At 40.0% G+C, this 26542-nt stretch overlaps 2 protein-coding genes across 16 annotated transcripts in view; one reads left to right on the forward strand and one right to left on the reverse strand.

Moving 5' to 3' along the window:
* TLCD4 (TLC domain containing 4) overlaps positions 1-16230 on the reverse strand; it is a 55757-nt gene extending 39527 nt beyond the window's left edge. For 2 of the 14 annotated variants that reach the window (XM_068952417.1, XM_068952409.1), the window contains exons 1-2: positions 2640-2725; positions 2002-2141 (exon numbers count right to left, since the gene is read on the reverse strand). The gene's annotated coding sequence lies outside the window, so the exon portion shown is untranslated. Of the gene's footprint in view, positions 1-1721; positions 1882-2001; positions 2515-2639; positions 3051-9117; positions 9290-15964 lie in introns of those variants that run through there. The other 12 variants (XM_009685989.2, XM_009685979.2, XM_068952408.1 and 9 more) reach the window with 11 other exon arrangements.
* Positions 2564-26542, forward strand: ALG14 (ALG14 UDP-N-acetylglucosaminyltransferase subunit). 2 transcript variants are annotated; one of them, XM_068952421.1, is made up of 4 exons: positions 2564-2997; positions 5214-5365; positions 10575-10697; positions 26155-26542. In XM_068952421.1, exons 1-4 carry the CDS (start codon positions 2862-2864, stop codon positions 26383-26385), a joined length of 642 nt encoding a protein of 213 aa, XP_068808522.1. In that variant the 5' UTR covers positions 2564-2861; the 3' UTR covers positions 26386-26542. The 2 variants fall into 2 exon arrangements, with proteins under 2 accessions (XP_068808522.1, XP_068808523.1); XM_068952422.1 differs by lacking the exon at positions 10575-10697 and having other exon boundaries at positions 2862-2997; positions 26155-26539.

The following is a 26542-nucleotide window of genomic DNA, read 5'->3' on the forward strand; positions in this document are numbered from 1 at the left end:
AACAAATACACCTGTGTCCTACTGAGAAAAGATGTGATTAGAAATCTTTTACTGAAGATGGGATCTGCATGTACTCTACTCCATTTTCAAATATATATGTATCCGTAAAGCTTTACTGCAGTTAGGATGCAGATTATCACTTCAATCTTCAGGCACTTATTCTAAGCAGCTTCACTGAACTGACTCTTCCCTCAAACCTTGCAATCTGCTGTGCGTGCTACTTGAAAGCTATGTTTCCTGGCTCAAGCAAAATTCCAAATGACTAAGACTGCCAGCATTTGATCTGCAAGTTTATGAGGCAAACTTACTGGTTAAATTCCTAGACTTCCTGAAAGTCAAAATCTTTGCTTTGAGTCCAAAGAACTGTAAGATCCTCAGTTTTCTAGTCCAAAGAGCAGGTTTTTCCCAGTATGCATCACTCCAACTTTTATTCTTGTTTTTAATAACCTGTCCTAGTGGAAAAAAAAATCCACACGCTCTTCCAACCCTACTGAACTTCAATCACAGTTTTCAATGAATTTCATCAAGTAATCTTATAGAAGAATTCTATCTAAAAGGGGGATGTACATACAGAGCAACGTGTGAAAAGAAGGAGAAAATAAAGTTAATGGGTTTTTTTAATCATTCACAGCTGCTGAGATTCCAGACTGTTTCTCTGAATAAAATAGTTAATAAAAAGCATATCCTTAATACTTCTCTTGGTAGGAACAAACAAGAACAAAGGAAAGATATTAAAAAGCTTCAGAAAAAAAATCCTTAAAATAATTGCTATCTACATTTCTTCTGATAACCTCAGATACATTTTAAATCAGGGACATTATTTTCACTTAAGAATTGTTTCCTCTTGCACCTTCACCACAAACAAAATCAGTATTTGAATGGCCTACAGAGCTTATTTACTTGTTTTACAAATTCATATTGGATTATTCTTTGAATAAAGGAATGCAGTGCCTTTTTCTTTTCTTGTTTAATTTAGGGACACGCATCTCTATTGTCCCTAATTATTAGTTTTACGTTGCTAATTAAGCTTTGAATTTTTGATCATCATCAACTGAACTATTAATTAAAGTCTGGTGGTTTCCAAATGTTCAAATTATTAAGGAGGGAGAGATTTTTTTGTGAGGCTTTCTGCAAACAGGTTACTCATTTGGATGGGAGACCTTACTATGTTAACGCTGTTTTTAATAGTCTCTGCTTAAGAAAATTGCAAAGTTATAGGTTGCATTGATGCAAATAACAACAAAATGTGATCTGCAGAACTGTGAGGCATGAACCAGAAATACTCACTTTCTTTCAGATCCTAAGATGGCAAGTGATAGCTACAAAGCATATCCTTTATCTGCAAGTTGTGCAGTAATTTACTAGAACCCATGCTTGGGGTAAGTTTTCAATAAAAACGAGTAAGGTTCAGCCTCCAAGGCCGACAGGGATGCAAGAAGTCCAACTTATTCAGAATGGGCAAAAGAGAGAAAAAACAGCCACAGAAACCAGCTGACAGATGCAGAATTCCAGGGGGTTTGATCTATTGTGTTTGTGCACTTGAGGTGCAAATGCACAGAAGCCACCTTTCACATGCTTGACAAGCCACTCCAAAAGCAATGGCGTTAAACCACTCCTAGAAGTTCTGGTGTCATAGATCCCAATTCCTAGGCCAGTAGGAGGGCCTAGCTCCCTGGCATAGAATTGAAGGACAGCAATGAAGAAACTCTGCTGAAGCTTACTCTTTGCAATGAAATGCAATCTCTTACTCTTCTTAGTAAATGCACATCTGAGATTAGTCCAATGACTGAATCATCACAATCTCCACAACAAAGACTGGATGCTGACAGAGATGAAAAACATGCTGATCTGTTGCTCCACATTTTTTACTGAAATAAAAAGCTAAAGAATTAGAACAAATAAAAACAAAAATCAGGAGAGATAGCACAATATTAATATACTTAATTTTATGTATTATTGTGGGTTATGGAAAAAGCAATAATTCCATGTATGCATACATACCTGGATAAAGATTACATCTGCATATGCTTGCAATTTCCTGCAGGAATCTGTATGTGTCAGTGGAATCACATGAGTGTTTCTTCAATATGTACTTCTCAATTTATAAATCAACTAAAGCAGTTAAAACTCCTTTCAGCTGACTGCAACACACATGCAGAAGAGGAAGGCGTGGAACACAGAGGATGGCATCAGCATGCAACACCATGAAAGCAGGGGCATGTATTTACCCTCGTGGTCAAGCTCGGGCCCCGAAACGCTTTAGAGCTCCAGGAATGCAGCTGATTAGTAGTTGTAGCAGTGAAAGCCGTTGCCCATTTCTGCTGTTCTCATCAATAAAAATACTTATAAAACATTTGTGGCAACATAATCCTGGCCTTTTTAAATTTAAGAAACACCTTACATTTTATTGGCCTTTATTGCTAACACATATAACCCCCGCATCCGAAGACCCCCGTGCACCCTTACTCAGACGACGGACCGACAGCACCGGGACGGCCGCAAGCCGCGCCTCCCCCCCCCCTTCCCCTCAACGGCCCCAACGGCCGCGCGCGCGGGCGGTAACGGCCCCAAGGGCCGCCTCAGCGGCACCCGCACGCGAGCCAGGCGCTAGCGCGCCACACGGGGCTCCTATCGCTAACCTCGCCCCGCCGGCTGCACCGCGGGGCCCGTCCCCGGTGCGGGCTGCTCCTCCGGCGCCGCGGGAGCTTTTAGGTGTCGCCGCAGTGAGCGTGTAAACGCTCAGCGGCGCTGGAGCAGCGCGTGGAGAAGCGGGGAGGTTTGAGCCACGCCGGCCACCGTCAGCCGGGAGGCGCTACCGCCACCTTCCGCGCGAGGCCGCGGGCCGGCTCTGCGGCCGCACCATGGGGTCTCTGCTCCCGTGGCTGGGCACCGCCGCCCTTCTCCTCCCCTTACTGCTCATCCCCTTGGTTCGCCTAGAGCGGCGACGCCGCGGCCGACGGACACCTCCCCTCAGCCTCCTGGTGGTGGCCGGCTCCGGTAAGTAGGGGTTGCCGGGAGCGCGCCGCGCCGCGCCACGCCGCTCGCTCTCCGCCGCGGGCCCCAGGAACTACCGCTCCCGGCAGGCAGCGCGGGCGGCGGCCGCGGAGTTGGCGCGCGCGCGCTGCCCCGGTGCCTGCCGGGAGTTGTAGTCTGGTGTGGGCGGGAGGGGCGGGCGGAGGGGAGGCGCCGGCGGGGTGGCGGCAGGGCAGCGCGGCTGCCCGTCCCCGCGGCCTGGCAGGCCGCCGCCTGGCTTTGGTTTTTCAGTCCTTGGTGTGTTTTTCATGAGCGCTCGTTAAATTTCTGCGTCTTTATTTTGGGCATTTTTGTCCATTTTTACAACTGACACTTTGGTGTCTGATCCTTCAGGCTGCACGCGAGTTTTGTTCGTTAATTCATTCATTCCTTAGTGAATATATTGACTAGAACTTAAGCAGGACAAACCTTTGCAGCTACCTGGTCTTCTTCCGCCACCAAATTATTGATGATCCCTTACATACATCGGATTGTGTAATAATTCTGTCTAAATCGCATTTCTGTAGCTTACTTAAGAGAGTGTCACTTGGGTCTGTCAGAAGCCTTACTGTTGTCGAGGTGTCTGCTGCTCCTCATTACGTCCCCAAACTTGCTGGGCAATTATTTTGTCAGATAAATCAGATGACCTTTAAAGTTTCCCACTGGCAAATCCCAGGCAAGCTTTGATTTTGTTGCCTCAGCATCCCTGTGGGTTTTGCCCACTAGTAATTAATTCCAGGTCTTTCTGCCATCTAAAACAGGTAGGTTTATAATTTCTCATGTCATCTTCACTTGCTTTTTAAAGGACAGGAAATACGGTTGTTTCCTTCAGTCCTTTGGAATGTAACTTGCACTTTAAAAAAATACATATCCTATAAGTTTGCCAGATAAAATAATTCTTAACTCAGTTAAGATTCATATGATATTTGAACTTAGTCTTGGAAAATTTCTTGAAATAGGAATCTCCTGTTTTTCTATGAATACTCAGTGGATTGCATTAACATTTGTAGAAGCTTCAGCTAACCATTGCTCATGAGAAATTCCCTCTAAGCACATTTGAAAAATACTATATGAAAATATATGGAAAGGTGACAAACTCCAGTGCCTAATCCACGCAGTGTAGCTCTCTGTTGTTCGTTTTTTTGGCCAGCTAATAATACTTGACTTCTATAGCAAAAGTCTCTTAGAAGACTTCTAATGAAACTGAACTGCCAGGGATAGTAGGAATACATTTGGTTTACTATTTTGGTTTGCAACATGTGGCAGAGTGAAAAGTAACAGATCCAGTAAATGCTTATGCACATATTTAAGGGTGCAGTTTGACATTAAGCTGACCCAGCCTGACAGATAAAAGGTGAGCCCGCTCCACTTCACCTAGCCACAAGTGTCTTCCCCCTTCCCTATTCCACTGCTACAGGCATTCACAAAACTCCAAGCCAAGCCAGTTCGGGAAACTAAACTGACCAAAAATTAACCCCAACCCCCCAAAAATAAAATAACCTTCTCTGCAATATTCTGCCAATTTAGCTTCCTGAACAAGGTGACCTTGCAGTTAAAGGAATGTCAACACCCATTCAAGGGGAGTAGTTAAAGCGTTTGGCTGTGGCAGGACTGTTTGCTCTGCCAGCATTCGGCTTTTAGATTGGCTTGGCAGCAGAGAGAAATCGCTGCCTACGTGATTTCAGTGCTACGATTTGAGAAAGTGCAGTCCCTGAATCTGGTCTTCATTGTCATGAGAATGATAAGTAGATTCAGTGAAATGATAAGTAGATTCAGTGAGAGTTATGCTTTCAAGGTGCAGGTCTAAATGACATCTCCGGTTTCATTTTAACAATTGCCCCATGCTATCATGGCTTTTGAATATGGACTACAATATAACTCTTTGCCCAATTGTTTTTGCATTGTGTACTGGACATTAAACACAAACATTTCTCTTCTGTGTGAGCCTGTTTCAAGCCCATTAAACGGAAAAAGTTCTGTCAATGTAGCTTCCATGGGAATTGAATTGTATTCCTGTTACTTAAACAATCTCAAACAATCTCTAGCCGAGTCCTTTACTCGCAGAAGAGCGTGACTGATGCTATTAGTACCAATAAGTTTTAAAAGAAAAAGTGACTGATTCAGCTGAAGAAATTGGAAATCACAAAATGTTTCATATGCCAACTGCGGTTTACTTGTTGTTGTTGTTGTTTTTTTAATAGGTGGGCACACAACAGAAATCCTGAGGTTACTTAGTTGTTTGTCAGAGTCGTACTCTCCTAGACATTATATTCTCGCAGACTCAGATAAGATGAGCGAAGCTAAAATACGTTCTTTCGAGCAAAAAAGAGCTGAAACTTTCTCCAATTCCCAGGTAACTTAAATGTGTTCTTATAAGGTAAACTGATCATAACATGGCATAGTAATTCAAGGCACTTTGAAAGTGATTCATGAAAAGGATTTTTAAGATCCACATCTATCCTTTTGATTTTACTAGCTATTGATAATCACTTTCGGCTAAAGTTGCCTTCCTATACATATTATTTTTTACATTTCTGAAAGTGAACTAGATAAGCACAGTTGATTAATGCTGTATTAGAGACCCAGGAAATGCAAAATAAATACACTTTAAGATAGTATTAAACGCCATTCTTGCTTCCAGTTTCCACTGCCACTTCTCTTTACTTTCTTTACCTGCTGTCAAACATGTTAATCCCTTTAAAGAAATGAGGAAACATAACTGTAGAGAAAGTGATTATACATAGAAGACTATCTATTACTTAAGAAAAGCACACTGAAAATAAATCTCTTTTTAAATTTTGTAAACTGGTTAGTCATAAAGTGTTATTTGTAACTGTAAAAATATTGGGACAGAAATGCAGTGGATGCAGAAATGCATTTTTTGTGTTTTAGTCCGTCATTCCCCTCACTGACATATGTATCTTTTTGAAAGAAGTGGTATCTAAAATGTTCTATCTAAAGAACAACTTTAGAAAACCTTAATTAAAGCTGCATTCTTTTTGTGTATTACTAGACTGTTTTGTTTTTAAATTTGAGCATTCATTACACAAATGTTTAAAAAATTACCTCTTAGTATCAGATAGTTTTCTGGTTGATGACCTGAGCAAATGCTGAATCAGTCTTCTGAACTCCTAAAAATCATGCAAGTTCATGAAAACATTCCATTATCTTTTCATCAGGCCTTTGCCCGCTTTGAGCTAATTTGCTGTATGATTAACAGGCAGCAATATGACTCTCTGCTGATATACGGTGTGATCTGATGTCCAGTGAAGTTAGTAGAATGATAGTAGTTTTATCTAGAAATTGAGATAGGCCTGTACAATGGAAAAGAATGTAGCGACTACATAAATCTTAGTCTTTTAGAGCAAGAAGTGCCACATGCTATAAATGAATTATTTACAGGGTATCAATTTCATAGGGTACGTCTCTGATATTTCTGTTATCTTCAACAGCACTACTGGGTTTAAGACTGTAGGACTCAGTACTAATGATTTTCAGAATTGGCCCTTTTAATGTAAAGCAAGTGCTGACTATGAACAACAGACTTACTTAGGAATGACATTTAAAACTATCACCACTTTCACCTTTAAAGATGAGAGTTCCTTGTATACCCCAAGTTGCTGAATCAAGTGAGTCTGACTCAGTTTAAAGCTCAGCATGGCAGTCTCTTCTCTCATTGAACGCTAAGGATGAAAGTTTAATTAAGACTGACTGGAGAGTAATTCATCTTCTGTCACTAACGTTGGAGGTATCTCCTCTTCAGAGAAATCTTGTTTGGTAATTGGTCGTTCACTTAAATAACGAGTCATAGTCACTCATCTGAAAAATGTCCAAACCTAAATTATTAAATTTATTTAAAATATATGCTTTGAGTATTAAAGTGTTATGGAGTTTTCATCTAATCCACTTGGTTTTACTAAGCAACTTCCCTTCCCTATCCCCTTCAACTGCTAATAGGATCCTGGGCTTAGGTTTTGGTTGGAGGTGAAAAGTGAGAGGAACATAGCCAGATAACAGATGCTCCTTTTCCTTTGGCCATTCTTTTTTTTCCAAATGCATAGTGACTGCTCAGCAAAAATGTTCAGAGGGAAAATGGAAGATAAATTCTTCCAATATTTGCTAACTTTCGGAGCGTGCTTTCAACTACCACGTGCTTTGGCACATAAGATATTTAAAAATCATGTATTAGTGGCTTCTTGCAGCTTTGAATAAATGAATTGGAAAACTGAAAAGTACAGCCCATTGTTGTTCCCTTATCCTTCTTGTCAAGGAAGTGGATTTCTCCAGAACTGAATAATGAGTCAAAGACTGGACAGAAGACAGACTACAATAATAACGATCTGAAAGAAAATCTGTGTACTCATTTAACAAATTACCACGTAAAAAAACCAAATACAACGAAGTTCTCTTCTTGATCTGTGGTTTAGCCCTGTCCTAAACCTGCAGAATTCAGGGAGAAGGAAAGAAAGCTAGAATGAACCTCATGCTTACAAGAAATGAAGTATTGCACCTCTACCTAGCAAGTTTCCTGAAAAGAAAATCATGTAGTTCCACCAAGCCAAGCGCCTCCTATGAAAAGTCTCTTGTCTTGCTATTGCTTGCCTCTTTTTTCTCCCTTCCTCCTAACTTGTAAGCACAGTTACCCTACATGGTTCCCCAAGAGCTGCTATCCAGGGAACCTTCTGCACACAGGGTAAAGAATTTGCTTCAGCTCCCGCTGATCAAGTCTAGCAGCAGAAGGACAACTTAGATTAGCTGACAGAGGAACTCAACATGCATTCCTCCCTGGAACTTATATCTCCATTTGTCAAATCCTCATGTCTGATGAGTAACTGGATTAACTAGCCTTTACATAATGCACACTGACCACACATTCTTTTCCATTTTATGGTTCATGAAAGAAACCATGCGAGGAGTCTGTATCCTTCAACATGAAAGGAGGCTAAATAAACCCAATTTCTTTAGAAGGACGGTAGTGTGTTCAGCTGAACATATTATAATAATTCACAGCAGCGGCAAGTTTCCACAGCTTCTCCTTGCATGCTTGCAAAACAACAATAACTAGGTGAAGGACTGCATCACTGATTTTGGAATTGCAGTACCCCAGTCAACCATTTTTGAATTGCCAGTTTGGAACATTTGGCTTAAGTAATGAGAAGGTTTCTGACTCTAGTGAAGAAGTAAGGAAAAGTAAATGCAACAATATGAGACCATAGGAGATCAATTTGTCCATCTCTGACATCAGACATACTATGCAGTTTTCCAGCAAAAGGTGCAGGAGGTACTTAATAATAGTCTCTCATTAGATGAGAGAGACAAATTGCAGAAGCATCTGGCAGTGGCTTTTAAACAAACAAAAAAAATCTGGTTTTGTTTCCCAGCTTAGTATTCAAAAGTTGATTGATACGTGGGCCTAAGTCCTAACATAAGACGTAGACATTGGCATGCAAAGTTTCAAGCCTGTTTTTTGAATAATACAGGTAAAATCAGCTTGATGTCTATTTGAATCTTACAGGTGGATTTCTACTTCAATACTATTTGGGGTCCCTGCCAATTTTTGCTGAAATCAGTTTTCCAGGATGAAGAAAATTGTATATATGTATTTTTTAAGCAGAGATTGTTTAGCTACATTCATACAGTGAGGGAGGCATCTGAATAGTTCCACTGATCCTGATCTGCCTAAAACTACCTTATCATGCATATTTCTTGCAGGACTGAATACTACTGTTTGCTGTTTGTCTAAGGGAGCATGGTGAATGCAAAAAATTTTTTTTGAAAGGTAACTTCACTGTTAAAATTATTCTGTGTTACCATGCTTTAAAGCTTATCTATATCAAATCAAGAAATTCTGTTGTGCTACACCGAAAGCATTCAGGCTCCCTGTTGGAAGAATATTCCAGTTTTTCCTCTTTTGTAAGTTTGTGAACTTCAAGAATCTTATATTCGTAGAGCAAAGTGCAAGTCACTGAAAAAGCGAGCTATTTAAAAACTTTTACCTAAGTAAATCTGAATTTTATTCAAGAACTGACACCTTTGAAAAATATTCCCTACAACTACTTTAAGTTCCTATAGACACTATAACAACAGTTATTTATTAAAAGATACTGCAAGGGTCTAAACTCCACTTCATGGCTTTTCTTTTTTATCACTTGATCTCTTCCAAAGCTCTAAGAAACAGAGAGACAGTGATAACCAGATTCCTGTTGAGTGAAGAGCAGGGGGCATGTTTATTTTTCCATATACTGTTGTCAAACTAGTGCAATCAGAGTTTCAACACCTGCAAATAAAACATAAAACAACTAGTTTGTAACATCTGTTAATGCCTTCCAGTATCGCAGTAATTAAAGACACTTATTGCAATGAAACAAGATCATTTCAATCAAGAAAATCAGCTTAATAATCTGCATTTCTGTGCTTTTTAGTAATTCTTTCCATCTTATATATAAGAAAGCTGCCAGTTTTTGTTATTCAGACAATCTGTATTTTTGATGTGCAGCTATTGCAACATCATCTTTTCCAGTCACAAATCACCAGGGCTAGGCTGTATGAATTAGAAATGGTGTATGTGAAGTAACTGAGGAATTTTCAGTGCTTATGATGACATTTAGAGTCTCCTACTTCCAGTATGAATTCTGGGAGAGTACTAGCGATCTCGCGTCCCGTATGAGGTTAGTGACCGTTGTCCAGATTAAACAATGTGTCAACATCACTGAACACTACATTGCAGCTAATGTCTTTCATTTAGAGAGTCAAAAATGTAATTGGCATCGGGACTGCCTGCTGATTTAGCAGTGTGTTCTTAGATGTGATTCCTCTAGGTCAAGGTTAAACCATCTGGGAAGAGTGCAGGAAGCCTAAGTGCTCTTAACCACGTACTGTGTCTGAAGGCAAAAAGACAGCATCCATGTTTTGTTAATTTGATACCTTTAATACATAAAGAATCAATCCCTAGGAAAAGACCAAAGAAAACTTTTTCTTGAACTTTAAGGATAAGATGTTCTTTTCTGTTTATTCAGGTAAATATTTTGCATTTTGAATATGCATTTTGCATATTCTTTTGAATACTTGTTGAGCAGTCATTTAAAGGACAGCGATATTTGCTGTTACATTTTAGTCCTATGCACTGGACATTAATTGAGAAAAGTTGTTATTTTCTTCAGGTAAAAGACAGAAGGGAGTCATATTGTTTGGATTAAAACTACTCAAACCTAGGAATGTGTTGCGCTATCCACTAGGTGGGGCACGAAGTTAACATACTGCAACTGAAGTTGCTCTCGCTACTAAGTTGTTTATTAACTTCGGGATGTTTTAAAGTAGCAGTAGAAGAGATTTAAAAAATAGATGCATAGTTCTGGTATTTTGTCGTACTGTTTTACCAGAAGTGCTACACCTGATACCGAGTAAGGCACCTAAGAGAAGATTTCATACCCAAACATTTCCAAACTAGATTTAAAAATAAAATAAAATACAAAATAAAGTCGGCACAGACAATGTCCAATAACCCTATAGAAGAACAACATTCTTAGAGAAATAACAATTTAGCTTATCATGCTCTCTTCCAGTTCACCCTTGATCGCATTCCCAGAAGCCGTGAGGTTAGACAGTCTTGGACCTCCTCCATGGTAACAACCCTGTACTCCATACTTTATTCCCTTCCTTTGACCTACAAGCTGAAACCAGATTTGGTAGGTATAGTAAATCTTAATTAATTGAGAACTTGCTAATCTGCTCTGTAGAAGCGTTTGAAATATCAGGACATTGCAGACTGTATCTCACATGTATACTTAGATTTACAGTTCACAGGAAAAATGTTTTTGAATATTACCTTAAAGCTGAAAGAGAGATAGTAGCAATACAACAAGAAACAGAGAAAGGATTGCACTGCTAGTGAATTAGGATAGCAAATACCATTTTCCCCTCTAAAAGTTTGCAAATAACATCAGAGAGTTTGTTACTCCCTTGTAAATACTAGAAGAGTTGGCACAAACAAGGTTACAGGTTCTCGATAACATCTCTTCAGGATTGCAACAGCACAAACTGTGCTTGAAATCCTGGTTATTCTGTTGACTGATCTTCCTCTCAAAATGATATGACCAGTCCGGAATAGGCAGGTTCAGAACAGCAGAATTATATACAGAGTCAATTCTTGCACTTACGTGGACTTTTCAGCTACGTGCAAGTTTGTTCAGTCTTTGGCTAGCTGACGTTCATTATCTCATCTAGTGACAAAAAACATCACTGCTGAAGTGGCAACTAGATTCATCTCACTTCAGTAGTTTTGTGAACAGCTTGAAAAAGTTACAATCCCATGCTAATTAGAATGCATTTTTAATAATATTCCACACAATCAAGTCAGAAGCATTCAGAGTTGTCAGGTTATAGAAATAAACAAAATGGAGGTATTTCATCGGCAGAGTTAATGTAAGAGTTAAAACTTAGTGCATTGAACTCCAGGGTTTGAGTCTTACAGTTCTTTAGGAGAAATTTGGTTAAAGCTAGCCTTTTGCTAGGGCTGCAGTCATTTTAAGGCGTCAGAGATCCAAACTTGAGTTTTTAAAGATGCTATTTTAACAGAATTTCAAATCAATATTTTGTAGGGTTTAAAATATTGAAATGAAGCCTGTATAAACATATGCGGTTACAAGATCTTCCTTATAATTTAGTAGCAGCATGTATACACCCACAGAGGATGTTTGTAAGTAGACTTCTTTAGCTCTCATTGTGAACTGTATTACTAATTCTGAAGAGGGTCAACTATATTTGTGCTCTTTTGAACATTTATAGAAGTTGCATTGAATTATTTCATCTCATTGGCATCAATAGTACTGGTCAGTTCCTATCAGATGAAAAGCTACTTGCTTGCTAGAGTTTCCAGAGCAGTTTAGTGTGCGAAACAACAGAAGTAGCTTCTTTGCAGTTTTTGTTTGTCTAGCCCATTCTGAGACCTGGAGATCAAGGCACAGTTGGGAGGGAGGAGAGGATGGCTTGCCTTTTTTATTTTTTTTAATTACTTTTTTCTTTTTTTTTTTTTCTCCAGTGACTTTAACTTGCAGGGGAAAATAGAGAGATCTTTACGTGAAGCAGACCTCTTATTAGAGGGGAAAGTAACAAATAATTAGGAATTGCCTTGCTACACTACTATTTTCATATAATATATATAAATTTTGTTAGCTTACTATTGCAAATGAAATTGACTGGGAAATCCCACTTTGTGGCTTAATGCATTACCAAATGTGTCAACAGGATACATCACAGAAGAGCAGAAAGTTACTAACAGTTATATAATTGCGTGGTTCCTCTGTTTATAAGAGGAATTTGAAGTGACAGCAAGATTTACATGTACCATTATCAGAACTAGTGTTGGAATTGATTAGCTATGGTAAACCAGGAGGTCCCTCATCCTTTTGAAAAAACACTTGTCCTTGTAAAATTATTAATAGATTTTAGCAGGGTTCATAAGGCCCTTGTAGTATTTAAATGAACCACTAGTTCAAAATTCTGTCCAAAGATTCCTTATCCGAGATTACATAAGGGCTGGAGGAAAAGGAGTTTCCAAATATTTTTTGCCAGGCACCATTAGCAGCAACAACAGCAGCTGGTACTGCCACTGACAGAAGCAGCTCTGGCTTCATGCTGAATGTGATACCCCTTGAAAGTTGGTTGTGTAGGACTATTGGTATGCATATCATAGTTTAGGAATTCTTTAAAATTTAGTAAGTCAGAGAGCTTGTAAAGATTTTAGAGTGTTTATCAAAGAAAAGTGATATGGAGATTAAAATACCTCACACTGCCAGTGAAAAGATTTTGTGTAGTATGTGAAACAGCTGCTAATGTTTAACTGCCCTTAGCTGAAAACGTTCTTAGTGACCTGCAACTCCCCCTGCTTGTGGGTGAACGTAACAGTAGTTTAAAGACCTAGGAAGGGTGGAACAAATGCTGGATTTTACAGGATTCATCTATAACTTTTGGCACAGAAATCAACACCCAAGTTTAGAAAAAACAAGCACAGTATTACATCATGCTGAGGGCTTCATATTTTTAAGCAGTAGAGCTTACGGGTACTGTACATTCTCAGTCTAGGCAACTGCTTTTATTGAACTGTAGGAGGGAAAGAAAACATTGGATTGCTTCTAAGTCATTTATATGTAGAAGTGATCCTGAAATCCTTACACTTGCCTCTAGGTTCATCAGAAAAGTCTATATGTTTGAGGGCTATAAGAGCGAGCCTTTGATTGAAATCTTCTCTAAGCACCCAAAAACTAGAGAAAAGTAGAACTATTGCAGTTTCAGTTATTAAGAAATGCAAGACAAGAGAAGTACAGCAAAAAGAGGCTATGAAACCATTAGGTGCAGGAAAGCAAGATTTGGAGCAGATAGGCTTAGGCCAGCCTAACTAGTGTATCTGTGGAGCCAAAATAGGTGTAAAGGGGAAAGAGCAAACCTAGCTGCACAGGAGTTACTTTATAGGTACTTATTTACATGAGCACGGTGTCCGCTTTGTATCTCACATTGGTCTTCTGGCAAAGGTTCTTAGTTTACTTTGCGTGAGAAAGCAGTTTCATCTAACCCTTCTTCAAGGCACTGAATTCAGAAAGAACTGAACAACTCCCAGGAGACCTTTACTGACTTGCAGGACTCACCCTATGCTTAAAATGAGCCTTCAGAGAGGTTAAGAAATGTAAAAGTTTGTTTAGTTGTTCAATTTGAGATCATCTTCAAGAGGCCTGTTTCTGAGTTATGAACATCTACACTCTGCAAAGTTAAATCCCTTCAGAGGTATTAAACCAAGTAACAAGATTAGGATGTCAGAAGCAATGATTGGCCTTTGTTCTTATAGCCAAGTTCCAGAATTCTAGAAATGTAAGCGTCGATGTTTTGAAGGCTTGTCTATCCCGGGCAGTTTTTATAGCATGTCTGTCTTAGGGTTGCTACGCAGAGGCCTAAAATTCAAAGAAAGCACAGCTTGTGCCAGCACACACTGTTCACACCTTCCTTATCCCCAAAAAACTTTTAAAGCTATTCAGCACTTGCAGCCAGATTTAATATGCAGTCCTAGCCTCAAAGGCTGAATTCCTACCGTGAAAATGGGCAGCTTGTCAGAGTAAAGAGATTATTAATACCTTCACTGAGAGAAAGGCTGAGAAGAGACTTAAAACTCAAATAAGACGTCAGAAGGTCTATTAACTAGGAAGAGATGCAAATCCTTTTTAGACAGTTACAGGAAAATACACAAGCTGCACTGAAAGATTTTCCCAAAGCCAGAGAAAAGGATTGGATCTTACATAGATTACTTGATGTCCAAGAAGGACTAAGCCAATGTTAGAGCCTTTCTACAATATACTTGAAGTCAGTCAGTTAGTCAGTCAGGAGGTACAAGGTCAGAGGAAACCAGTCTTGAGTTCTCCTGCTACTTTCATAACTATTGTCCTTCTTGTTTCTGAGCCGATTTGCCAACCCTAAAACCAGGTTTTCAGGTGATCTAGCACTTTGGCAAGGTCACAAATATTCCAGTCATTCTGGCATACCTGAAATGCAAACTGAACATGAAGGATACAGATGCACCACGCAATAGAAAGCTGTGCAGAGATTGCCTCCAGTCCTCATTTCCAGCTATAGCTGTACTAGGTCATAACTGGGTCAGCACTGTGCTTTCCATTAGTGCAGTGAAATTTTTTCTAGCATTATGCAGAAATACTGCATCTCTGCTGGGATTGTGCATCCTAGACACTTAGAACCAGACTTTTGCTTTTCTGGGTACACTCCTCCGTGGATTCTGCTGTCTCAGTGCTCTGCAGAGCCTGAGATAGGCAGATATTTTCAGATCACTGCTATTTGGGGAAGTCTGTGTTAAACCAAGCAAAGACCACCGTTCTTTCACGTTAGGGCCTCCTTTGCATGGGAGGTCTCTAGTAAGGAGTAGTTTTCATTTGTACAGCAAGTAAAACAAGTTCTGCTTTCTACCTCCCCACCTGCTGTCAACTGAGTGGGACTCTGCTTTTTAAACTACTTTCTAGAAGCTTGAAATCTGTTTTATTTTAATGCACAGCTGATTATGCTTCTAGCAGCCTGCTGATTCTTTTATGACTCATATGAGGCCTGGATATCCCATCATACATGCCTGGTCCCCAGACTGCTTAAATTCACGACAACAAGCTTTTTAATTGTTACAGAAATATTCACACAGTAAGCTATATGAAAGGAGATCATTATTTCATTTAGCTAAGATTTTCCATTCTTTGTACCCTGCTCAAAATGTCTTAAGTTCATAGCACTTTAACAAATTGCTATGATGAATAATAAGTTATTGTCCCTAATATCATGATTCTTATTAGATCTTTGTAGAAAAACAAAATCTGGGTGGTGGCCTTATTTCTCTATTCACTTCTTAACAAGTGAACTTTGTATAATGTAATATTAATAAGATCTGGTACATTCTCTTGCACACTAAATCTTTCTGTCCCACTTGCAATTCTTTTGGACCAGATTGCTTTCATGCTATGTCCCAACTACTCTTGTTCTTCTAGGATCAAAACAATCAAAATAAACAAGAGTAAGCATGTCAGATTAAGATGATCAGTGCTATAAATTGTATAGTCTAAAAAGAAAATAGAGTTAAGCCATCCAAAGTTACGTTTAACTTCTCAGTTAATGAAGATATATTTGAGTCTTCTTTGCCCCTCCTCAACCTTATATCTTCTGTGCTGTGTACAGCTACCCTGCAGCCACAATGTAAAATTGCCCTCTGCTAAGCACAAGTAAACTGACAAAGCTGTTCAAGTTAGCTAGTTTAAAGTTAGCTTGGTAGCTCTGTATTGCACTACTGTCATTTCTATGATGGACATTTAGATATGCCTATACACAGTACTTTTCTATACTTTGTTAGGAAAAAAAAAACAAAAACAAAAACAAAACTCACAACAACCTTGCTGCACTTATAAACAAAACCATTTACCTGAGAGGTAAGTGTCCTGGGGCATCAGAAGGAGGTCAGCTGTAGCAGTAAAGATGAAGTGAGATCTTAGCTTAGATTTTAGCCAAGTTGAAACTAAAGACTGATCTGTCTTAACCTATTACCTATGTCATGAACCTAACAAATCTCCTGGTCGTCCTGTCACATGACTTTCACAAACATTAAACACCATTGTTTCAAGTAAACAGCCTCGCTAAATCTGACCACTGAACCAGACCACTGGTATCCAGGTGTAGATTGCTAACTACTCCAGGTTTTGCATTGTGGAGAAATTTCAGGCAGGTATTTGATGAGAATTCTTGCTATACAGTGATTATGCAGTAGCCTCCCTAAAGGTGTTTATATACCTGTAAAATATCACTGTTTTAGCTGATCTGAAGTACCTATTTCAAGCTCTAACTAAATGAGTGTATGACCGATTAACGCATTGAGGTTTGCAATTAAAGGCTCGTTTTAAGCCACTGTTAGTAATATGCATGACTGTATTTAGCAGTCTTCAGATTTTGTTTCCTCTTCCTTTTGGGTAGTACTGCTACTATAATAAGCAGTACTTTTTGATAACGACGAGATGAGATACACTCTTACTTTTTAAACAGGTTCTAACATTTTAAGACAGTATTATGGGGGCACTCTGGCCAAAAGACTTTGACAGGTTCTGGCTCAGCCGGGGTGACACTCAGAGAAACAATGGCTTCCTGAAAGAAAGCATTGTAGCTAGTGTTTATAGCTACAAACCTAGTTTGGGAACTAGCATCTCATTTGCTTGACAAAAAGCCCCTTTACTCAATTATATTATGACCACCTTTCTCATCCACAGAAAGTCAAATCTCCTGTACTTCCCACTAATTTGTCAGCAGTAGCAATAAACCACAAACCCATTCCACAGCAACGTATGTAGGTAGGGAGTTCATTCACCAGCCTGCCTCTGCCTTGGTAATCTTGTTCTTCTTTTGTTCTTCTTGTTCTTCAACCTTTTGTCTGTCTCCCACAGTTTCTTCCAAGACTCACTTCTTGTGCCCCTATTTCTTCACACGACCTTCTGGCAGAGATAATGATGTTTGGTTGGTCCCACTGACAGTCGGGCTATGAGTTTAAAATTTAATAACCAACACAAACGTTCTGGCAGACTCGAGCATTAATGCAGTTTTACAGCCATCATTTACTATTGTTTATGATTGATTGGTTGCATCATTCTCATTTTATTTGGCAGCTAGGCCAGAGAGCAGGCTGAAGCTCGCGTGCCCCATTCTGCTTCCACATACCTGCGGAAGCAACAGATATATGGATGGATATGGACAGGCTTTTTCCTCCGAGTCATCACCTTTTACCTAAAATACAGGGGCAGTTAATAAGGGTGCCTAAGGTTAGCGTCATCATTCCCCCCTCCCCCCCCCCCCCAAAAAAAAAAAAAAGGAAAAAAAAAAAGATCGAACCCACATGTTTCTGTATGGCTCCACATCTATATTCTCAAACTTTCTTCACTAAGCTGTTGCCTAACTCTTGAGGCTCTTAGTTATCATGGTTATCTTCCTTTTCATCAGTAAAGCCCTTAGGCATACCCAGAAACAGACCTGAGTTGTTTAGCTCTGACAGGTAAATGGCCGCGTAGGTAGCTCGCTCCAGAGCTCTATTGAGATCCAGAAACTAAGAGCGACTCTTGTTTATTTGCATGTGGCAGCTATTCCACAGCACATCGGCTGGGCCCTTTCCCTGGCTCTTACCCCAAGCTTAGTAACTCAGGGATCCGCAACCAGGTGCCTGGGAGGCAGATGTGACAATGCTCAGTGCTGTCACAGTTAAATCCAGCTGCAGGTCTAGTCCTGGTGGACTAGTCCCTGGTGGTTTTGTGGAGCCTCTGCTTTTCTCCCCTAGAAGAATCCACTGGATAGGATTTTTGTCTCCCTCAACCCACTCTGTTTTAAAGTGAGAGCTGGGGAACTGAGGGAGTTGAGGATGCTGCCCAATGTATTTTATCTGTGATGAAAATAATACTCCCAGCAAAAGCAGAAAAAAGGTAATGCACATTAGAAACCCAAGTGCAAGGTTGGTTTCTCATTTAAGTTGTTGCTCTTCCACTTCCTTGTGCCCCACTGTGGCATTCACTAATCTTGCTGACCCTGGTTAGGTAATCTGCCTCTAGGACCATGCGTGTCTCTGCTGCTTTGAAAAGCACCTCACCTCCTGTGGGCATTAGGTGATAATAACAACGCCGTGCCAACAAAAAGCCCAGAAGTGGTCTAGGAATGGTTTCATGGCAATACTACAAAGCTGTACACTACTGACTAGCTTGAACACGAGCTATTGCTATAGCATACAATAACTATCTTTTGTAGTTTTGGTCATTCAAGTGATTTAGAGATTAGAAGATGAAAATGTATCTATTCAATTCCACTTCAATTAGTTGATTTACATTGGACTGCACATCCAGATCTTTTGTCCTGGCCTGCATTCTACCAGTACGTCCAAACAGCAAACACAGTGCAGAGTTTTAGCTGGTTTTCTATACTGCTAGTGGAAGGAAATGAGCTGGATAAGATCTTCACATTTCAAAAAGAATAAACCATTGATTACTTTAATGACCTTTATGTTGTTCCAAAAGAACCTGACATTATTCTTCTCCCCCGCCAATAGCAATAGCATAAATAGTTGGAGAAGGCTCTGCTTTTTTCTTTAAACCTTAAAAATATTAAAAATACTAAGCTAATTTTACTGGAGATTGCAAACTTGAAATTTCAGACACATACTAAAGAGCTAAACTAGAAAAGCTTCAACAAGGATGCTTCCTCCCACATGCTTAAGTACGTGAGCTAAGTATGCATTATCAAAAATGCACACAAAAGCTAACTTTTGAAGTATATCACTAAAAATCCCTGTGTTTCTTAATTTCTTAAGTTTCTCTTGTTTTTCTGATTACCAAAAAGACTTATATTCCCTAGAACATAAACTGCATTTTGCTACATAAACCAACTTTTATCTTTTGAAACCTTTTAGAAATGTTCACCGTGAAAAAAAAAAACAAAAAATTATTTTTCCGTGTTTGCTATCCATGCTCAAGTTGCCATCAAAATTACTAGCAGAGATTGGTTCTTAATGGATTCTTCTTGGCCTGCTACATCTCAACATATTAAAAATATAATTTTATTTAAAAGAAAATAAGACATGCATTTCATCTTACTCTCACTCTTACTTCTTATTACTTACATTAATAAATCAAAATGCATACTAATAAAGGCAATACTCTCCATACCTGGTGATCTTCCTTGAGAAGGATATATGGGAATCTTGATCCACCTGTGTGAGGGGTAAGTTATGTTTTTCTGCATCTTAAAATTGGAAAATACTGATATGCAGAGAAAGTAAGTGATACACCCCCAAGTCCCATGGCAAGTCCGCAGCAGAGCCATGAGTACAACCCAGGTTTTTTGACTTGCCAGGCGTACATCTTGATCACAAGCTCACAAAGTAAATATATTTACAATTCAAAGTTGAAACATTTGTTCACTGATGCTTTTATTAGTTTAAGTCTACAATTAGAACAGACTATTATTAAGAGAGCTGGTCCCACAACTGCAGGGATGTAGTGCTTGTAATTCTGCTTCCCACAGACTGCAGCTGGTGCTCAGGATACACTGAGCAGTCAGCTGGGTCACATCCTTGAGAACTGCAAACAGCTGAACCCGAGGAGCCAGATCATGGCTACCTGCGTAGGCTACTCAGTACTTTTGTAGGTAAAGAAAAGATGGTTCAGCTGGATGCTTCACGTCACAAAGCATTGATTTGAAGTTTTCGAAACAGTAAGATAATACTAAAAGCTGGTGAGGTCATGAGGTGCTGCAGTTTGCCTAGCAGGATACAAATGAATTCATTGAGGAGTCTCACTTCTTGTGCCACAGAAACACACTTGCTGTAAAAGAAAAATACCCAAACATGCACAAGCATTTGCAACTACACTCTGAAATCATGATTACACTCCTGAATTACACACTCCACAGTGTAACTACACGCCTGAAGTGTCAAAACCCTAGGTCCTACCTGATGAATGCAGTGGTCCGAGACTAGCACTGATAAAATAAAAATAATATTTTATTATAGTGTTCATGTTATTTTTCGTTTCAGTGTCTTAGGCCCTCTTCTCAACTTTCATTAAATCCGACTGTTCAGCTTCTCTGTCATTTTAATCACCCTCTGCTCCGTTTCCCTTGTTTCTGAATGATCCTTCAGGTTATTTTATGGTCGGATTTGCCGTTTCCTGAAGAAGGCTTTCTTTGTGTCAAGACAATGTCTTCTACCCCCTGTTAATTTTCTATATTTATATGTCATTGAATTATGTTTGTTTATTGTTATTTCTGCTAAGCCCTTTGTGAAAAGTTTATTTTTTTGTCTGTCCTTGTTTCTAGAATTTCCAAAAGCTGATTTTTGGGAGGTTTTACATATTGCAACTTGCCCTGGTACTCCATTTTTTTATTTACATAACTGCAGCGCCCAATGGCACAACATTTGGATGTCTCTCATTAACTAGAAACAAGCAGTTAAAATAAAATACAATGCACAGAGTACAACTCCTTTAGTGCTTTGCCTGCTTTCTGTAACCGGTGTATCTCCTTGCTGGCCTTTGAAAGTTCACTCCAGAGCCAGGATTTACTTTCCCGAGCAAGCTAGAAAGCCACTAACGTGGCACTTGTTTAACTCGGAGTCCAAAACCAGAAACTGTCTGCTGAAAATACCTTTGGCTAAGGAGCTTTGTCAGATTTTTAGATGGTCTGATTTGTTCATCTGAGCTGAATGAGATGGACTTGTACTCCTCCTGGTTTTTGATAGAAAATTAAGTATTTTCATCATTTTTTTAATCAAGCCTTGCAAACAGGCAGAGTTTTTTCTTAAGTCTCGTCTGGGAGTGGATGGCAGTATAGTCATTTTTTAAAACTCTTTTTTCATCTGTGCTAGCTTCTTTTCAATTGTAATTCAAACTGGTTTCCCATTTCCTCTCTCTCCCATGCTTGCTTTCTTTTCCCCCTTTGCCTTTCCTTTTCCCTTCCCCTCCGTTACAATATCAGGAACAGCTATTCAGATTTCCTTGGCTTTTCCGAGAAACCTCAGAGGTATCTTGTGGGCTTTCACTTCTCAACAGGGGGAACAGTTACTTTCTGTTCCCAAATGTTAATTAGCTAGTGAAATGAAGTATGTATCCGCAGAAGCTGACTTTCAACCGGTCCAGCAAAAACGCAAGCAAAGTGAAGTTAACTGGTAACATGTAACTTTTTTAGTAGTTCCCTCTCTGCCACCCACCCCCTTACCCTCATCGCCAGTCATGTCGGCAGCTGGGGAGGGGGCGCCGGCGGTGCATGGGCAAGGCTGAGCGATGCCCCGCGGAGCGCCCGGGTCCAGCCCGCTCCCGTCCGCCCGGCACCGGCACCGCGGCCGCCTGCCCCAGCGCGCCCACGGGCGCCGCTCTCCCTGCTGCTGTCCAGGCCCTGGGGCCTTCACCGAGGAGAACTGCAGGCGCGGGCCGTTTCTTAACGCAAGTCAAATCTCACGTCGTGTTTCCACTTTCTGCTAAGTTTGGGGGGACTTGCATTGTCCTCCTTTTGATTATTGTAGCTTGGGAACGCACACACAGTACTCAAATACTTTTTCATTAAAGATACAAGCAAATATATGTTTACATACATATAAAAAAAAAAACTGTGAAATTTCTGCTTTAGTCGTTTTTGCGGCCAGGCATTTAATCTTGAGCTGTGGTTTGAGCGTTGCAGCTAGTAAGCGTCACTCGGCTACGCTGGTGCGTTCCCCAGCTCTAAAGCAGCGTCAGCAGCGCAGCACGGCGCCCCGCGGCGGGTCCCACCGTGCCAGGCTACTGGCCCAGCTCGTTTTCTTTCAACAGCTGTAGAAAATACCTGAAACAGAAAGGCAAGAACTATTCCATTGTTGTATGGAAGCAATTAATATGAAGTTAGATTTAGAGTGAGAGTTGCTAAGTGTGTGCGTGTTATACACTGCTCCTTTACTTTTGAATCTCCGTTAATATACTGATGGATTTGTTTACTGTACTGTTTAACGGCTGGTTGCATTGAGTTGCTAGAGGATTTTAATATGTAGGATTTAGTTTATAGGCCTAGCCGTGAAGCCTGGCAGGCAGTGAGCCAGCTTAGTAGTTATCTGGAAATTTCTCTGCATTCAAGGAGAACGTGGTGGTAAAGAGCCCCGCAGCTCTCTCGACTTCTACAAAAATCCCTTACAGCTTGTTGGCAGCAAAGCCAGGTAGCCCAGTGACCAGGCAAGTCCTTGGACAGTTGCAGTTCAAAGAGGCGATACAAAGCTTGTCTTTGACCCCTTCTTTCCCCCTTTCTGCTGCGTCGCCAAGGAAGGCTGAACCAAATAAACTGGAGATCTGTGGAGACATCTCTCACGCAAGGCAAATATTCTGCAGGCAGCCTTATAGCTAAGGTAAATAGTATTGGGAAACACCCTGAAGAGCCAGGCTGACCTTGCAGAGGCCCTGGTCCTTTCTTGCCCAACAGATGCTTGCTTCTGCTCCCCACATACTAACGATTCAGGGCCTTTCCACCTTCACGAAAAGTTTGTGTGCTGGTAGGAGCTGAACAGCAGCATTTCTAGCTCACAGATCCCATAGCGATGCCTCTGCTTCGTAACGCATGCGCTGGCTTTCTCAGAAGTTTCTCCTGCATCTCCTGATGTGCGTGCGGTGTCGAATTCTAGGCGATGGGAAGGCCGCTCTTGTTTCCTGGTGACAATGTGCCAGGGAGAACTGGTCAGGCAGGATTTTTGGAGGGGAATTGCCACTCCAACACACTAGCAACTGTTACAATTCCAGGTAGGACGTGTTTTTAGACACACACTGAAGGTTAACTGAAGGTTAATTTTTAATGATCAGAAAGATTGATTAGTAGTTCTGACTTACAGATCGTGACCCCAAATTCAGATAGGGATCTGTTCATCCACTGGGTTCAGCAGGTTTGTACCAGAATCACCCTCAGGGGGACATTCCTAAAAGCCAGGATGACAGAATATGGACGTTCATTGTCAGAGTATCTTATGGGCATTTTCCCTACAGAGATCCTTCAGCGCCACGCCTGCTCTGTCTTGGTTGAAGGGGTATGTGTGGGAGGGGAAAGAGCAGATGACATAAGAGTTATCGTTAGATCATATTTTTTAGAGATGCCTAGTCCATAATTTGCCCCACTGCTTGACCCTTTTTCCCATGAATCAAAGAGCATCTGAGCAGCAGCTTGCAAGTTATAAAAGGTCAGTAGACGGTATAAAGTAAAGTGGTAGTGTCACATCCAAACCTGCATCTGGTAAAGGTGTTTTATTAGGCTTGTATTTGAACAACCCCATTTAACATTATTTTATTATGCGGTCTTTGAATACACCTTTATCACTTTGAAATTCATTCTAACATGTCCCTTTGTGTGTGGATCTGACCATGAGAATACCAGCTACTCAAAGGACTAGAGCAGTTAGCCAAATTTAATAAAGGTGGAAAGTAGGATGAAGTGGGACAGTGGCTTAATAAAGACCATGATTATAATAATTCAGCTTTTTATAAAACAGTTCTACCATCCTCAGCCGAGATGAGAAGAACGGTGGGATTTCTGCCAGACTTGAACCATATCTGTGACCTTCAGTTTTTGTGTCAGGCTATGGAAAGGGGAACGATGTGAAACTTTGTCCTTGATTTAGCTAACTAGGTTGAGCTTTCATAGTAAATAGAGGCTAAAAGAATGCGAGGTCAGTATAAGTCCAGAACAAAGACTGGTGGAAGGACACCTGGAAATAGGGATGCAGAGGGAGAAAGAATATGAGAGAGTAAAAAGGAGGTGCGAGAGAGAGGGGGGAGACATCGCAGCGGGCTAGCAGAGTGCAGAGGACCATTGGAATGGCAAATGGTGAGGAAAGAACAAGGGAGTGGAAGGGGTTGTGATACAGCAGAGAAAGGGCTCAGGGAGCGATGGAAACAGGACAGAGCATTTGTCCAGGGAGCCCTACTCAAGGAAAGGGTTCATGGAGTCTTCTGCTTTGTCTGTCCACTTAAATTCTGAACCTGAAATCAGCAGTCAAACTGAGCACTCAACTCAACGCTCAAGAAAAAGGAACAAGACTTAAGAGAATCTAAAAAGAAGTAAAAACAAGCAAAAAGGGTATTTTTGACTGTTTCAGTGCCACTTACATGCTTGCCTGAAACAGAGCAGATGCTGCAGCAGACACATTGGGGTTTTTTGCCTGCAGACTCAGGGAAACACTCCAAGTTGTTTCATATGCCTATGTTTGCAGTATAGTCACAAACAGTGTTACTAAGTAGAGATACCCAAACACGCTTTACTTCAGATATCGGTAGCAATCTAGCTGTAGCGGGATCAACATCAGTGCAAATTAATCTAATCTGCCAGGAAATAGGAGAAAAATGATGGTTTAGTTATAGGTATGGAAGTGGTTTAGTTATAGGTATGGAAGAGTTTCTCCGAAATGCTAAAAGAACATGTGCTTGGTTTATGCCATTGTATGACAAGCCAAATGTATAAAAACCAGATTTTCATTCTCACCAGATTGTAAAGTAGGTTTTAAGACCGACGTGGATTTCCTTGAAAGCAAGTTCAGCAGGAGATATGAAACTAGAGTATGTTATTCTGATTTCAGAATTCTAGTATGCAAAGCAGATGTATTAAACTTATTCTCTTAGCCATATAGTTGTTAACATAAAAGAATTACACTGTTGCAATTTTTATACAAGTAAGGTTACTATCTGTGACTGCTATTACGCTAAAAAAGTCTTCTCTAGATTAAAACAATATACAGAAAGTTACTTCAAAGAGACTTTGAGAAAACGTCAGCAAGTCTTTTATGAATCAGTTATTTAGTTAAGATCAACAATAAAATCTAAGAGTAATTTTATCTACAATATTAAGTTCTGTTGATTCCGATAAGAAAATACTATGTTAGAGTTGTCACATCCCAAAACTAATAGATTTCTGGGGCCATCTCAGAGGCAAAGACAGGCATACGTGAGAGAGAGAGTTTGGCGCTCAATAGCATCAGAAACCACTGCTTTTAACAGACGCAATGTATTGTTAACAAGCTTATCAGTGGTATCTTGCCTCGAAGCGGGGAAGGAAACATTCTGGAATATGTTTGCTGCAGCCGTGGAGGAGAAACTCTGTGATTCTCCCACCCCCCCCCCCCAACCAAAATAGTATCTTTCACAAGCTGGTGAACTCAGAACAAAAATGCAAGTTTATAGGATATAGGGCCATGATCTTATAAAAGAACGCTTTATTTCCACATAACCCCCAGCTGTGCAGAAAGTGTTGATTACATGGTAGTTGTTAAATTTAGTAAGAAATTCCTTGCCTGAACTCAAGGTACTGACTGTTATTCATAATTTAGATACCCTAGTAGAGGGCCTAATACGCTGTGGTTTATGCCTTTTAATTTTAAGCAGTCTGTTTTTCAGTTTACCAATGTATAAAACTGAAAGTTCACTTCCTTTTAATGTTAATATTTGTAAGTGAATTTGAGATCCTCTGCTGACAAGCACATGACATGCACATAGAATCAAGCATATTTAAGGAAGGTGTTTCGGTAAATACAAGTGCTTACTAAAACAGGAAAAAAAATCCAACGGCCCTGCTTAGCGGCTAGTATATTTTGATGAAGGTCCTAATTCATCAGCACATTTTTGCTGAACTCTAAGTGTTTTGCTGACGTAAGCCAAAATCCAAGAGGCTTATAACTAAGATTCCAGGTTTAGTAATGCTAATTAAACTTCTTTGGCCTTATTATGCCTTAATCACTGCTCAGATCTCTTATTTGATATAACACAAAGCTGTGACTGAGGACAGAGACCATTCTAGCTATATTCCTAGGAGTCAAGGAATGCTGCTTCCTTGTTAGCAAATTAACTGTCCTGTCTCAGAGCTCTTCTCCTCCCTGACACGTAACGTATGATCTTTTTGCAGCTATTTTGAAATCATTCTGTTGATGTGCTTTTTTTTTTTTTTTCCTCCTTTAAACATTCCCGTGACCTCTTCTAGTTTTTAGTACGTCTTTGGAAATACTCTTTTTCGCAAATGTAATATTATAAGAACATGTACACTCTTAGTTCTTTACCACATGAAAAACTTCTTGTTTTACTTTTAATATTTCCTTTCTTTTAGATATTGTGCAATGGACCAGGAACATGTGTTCCTGTCTGTATATCCGCTCTTCTTCTTGGGCTTCTAGGACTAAAGAGAGCAATCATTGTGTACGTAGAGAGCATCTGCCGTGTGGAAACTTTATCCCTCTCTGGAAAGATTCTTTACTACTTTTCGGATTACTTCATTGTTCAATGGCCTGCTCTAAAGGAAAAATATCCCAAGTCAGTATTTCTTGGTCGGATAGTATAACAACAGAAGACAGGTTTTACCTAAAATAAACTCTGAAAGCTCCTCACTAAAGAATTGTGTTATTTTAACATAATTTATTTTCAAAGATTCTTGTTAAGAAATTAGGCTTGTACTGGGAAAGCAGACAATAATAAAGATACCTTTACATTAAAGTACA

The sequence above is a fragment of the Struthio camelus genome, chromosome 8, assembly GCF_040807025.1.
Source record: "Struthio camelus isolate bStrCam1 chromosome 8, bStrCam1.hap1, whole genome shotgun sequence".
Lineage (NCBI taxonomy): Eukaryota > Metazoa > Chordata > Aves > Struthioniformes > Struthionidae > Struthio > Struthio camelus.